Genomic DNA, 1,684 nt, shown 5'->3' with positions numbered 1-1,684 from the left:
GTGGTGCCATAGGGGCTGGGGGCACAGGGGGTACCGTGGGTGGGCCCCCAGCTGCTGGGCCTCCCCAGCCCCCCACAGCCCCCCTGACACCACAAACCCAACACACTCCCTGGAGCTGCACAGCCCCAGCTGTGGGCTGAGTGTCCCCAGGTGCTGGCAGGGACCCTCGGTGACCCCTGAAGGGCTCAGACCCCACCAGAGGCAACAGCCAGCTGGGACCAGGGCCAGGGCTGGCAGTGCCACCACAGCTCTGCACTAGGCCCTCTGTGCCCAGCTTCCTCCCTCCCTCACCTGGATGCTGGGAAGCTGGGCCGGAATGTGTGGTTCCCACTGTGCACGTGGCGGCACCCAGCACCATCATCACCTGTGACACATGGACCGGTGACAGGTCAGACGCAGTGTCCCAGCCATCCCCGTGCGCCTGGGCCAGCATTCCCACAGGGATCCCACGGCCCTGCTCCATGTGAGGCTCCACCTGCAGCCCTAGCTGCAGTCCCAGCCACACCTGACGCGAAGAGAATGGTGAGGCCACGCGCAGCTGCCTTCATGAACTCAGCGTTGACGCGCTCCATGTAGGCCAGTGACAGGCTGTCCTCGTCATCCCCATAGCTGACCGAGTGCACCCAGGGCAGTGCTGACATGTTGCTGAGCAGCAGCAGCCAGGCCAGGAAGGGCTCCTGGCTCTCGTGCCGCCCTGTGGGGACAGTGGGGCAGGGACACAGGGACAGTGCAAGGGCACTGCCTCAGGACCACTGCCAGCACTGAGGGATGAAGCCCCCCAGCCCCTGTCGACGTGGCACAGAACCACAGCGTGGCCGGCCTGGAGCTCCATGAGCTCATCCCAGTTACGGTGGATGGCACCAGGCTCCAGCTCAGCCCATGGTGCTGGTGAGACGGTGGCCCTGAACCCCAGGGCAGGGGGCTACATACACCCTCTTCTCTGAGCCTCTACCCCAGGGCTACAGCCACCCAGGCAGCTGTTAGACCCAGCAGGGCTGCAGTCCCCCAGGCAGCCCTGTGCTCCAGCCAGGCCTCAGCTCCTCCCGTGACAGCAAGTCCCAGTCCAGTGACGTATGTGCCACCTCCACACATTCCACCTGCACTTGCCCAGGTCCCTCCCTAACCCCCACCCCTCTCCACTCGGAGGGGGAGAGAGCCCCAGCCTCCCCCTCTCACTCGGTCGCCCACGTCACTGTCCCCACACCCCACAGCAGCAGCTGCGTGGGGGCAGCAGGAGGGACAGCACTGGGCTGCTGTCACTGTCACCGCCAGGGACAGGCGTGGAGTTCCCGGGGCCCTCACCTCGCCTCCTGCTAGGCCAGTTCCCAATCTGGGACAGAACACTGCCCCCAGCATCGTGTCCTGTTTGTGCAGGCTGTTTGGCAATTTGTTTTCCCAAATTCCCTCGCTCTCCCTCATCCGCTCCACTGGGTCACTCGTGGGCGAGAGCTCAGCCCCAGAGGATGGAAAACCCCATGGGAGTGGGGCTGTGCCCTTCTCCGTGGGAGCGGAACTGGGTGGCTGCTCCACATGGTGCCAGCGAGGAAACCCTGCTCTGGGGTACTCTGGGTGCTGAAGGTTCACATGGTTCAAAGTCACTATACAAATCAGGGGTGATTCCCCTACGAGCTGGGAATCCAGTGTCAGTTCCAGCTTGGGGCATGCATAAGGTGTGCTCTGGCAG

General features: G+C 64.4%; 1 protein-coding gene across 1 annotated transcript in view; it reads right to left on the bottom strand.

The window, feature by feature from the left end:
* The window catches only part of TPP1 (tripeptidyl peptidase I), a gene marked incomplete at both ends in the record, with an annotated part of 3,343 nt that overhangs the window by 667 nt on the left and 992 nt on the right, over nt 1-1,684 (bottom strand). The window contains 2 exons of the mRNA XM_009082693.1: nt 292-364; nt 506-694. Of these exons, the coding sequence (XP_009080941.1) occupies nt 292-364; nt 506-694 (262 nt within the window). The remainder of the gene's footprint in view (nt 1-291; nt 365-505; nt 695-1,684) is intronic.

This window comes from Acanthisitta chloris, unplaced genomic scaffold, assembly GCF_000695815.1.
Source record: "Acanthisitta chloris isolate BGI_N310 unplaced genomic scaffold, ASM69581v1 scaffold32369, whole genome shotgun sequence".
Lineage (NCBI taxonomy): Eukaryota > Metazoa > Chordata > Aves > Passeriformes > Acanthisittidae > Acanthisitta > Acanthisitta chloris.
The sequence above is the reverse complement of the archived record's forward strand: the minus strand, read 5'-3'. Positions and strand labels throughout refer to the sequence as shown.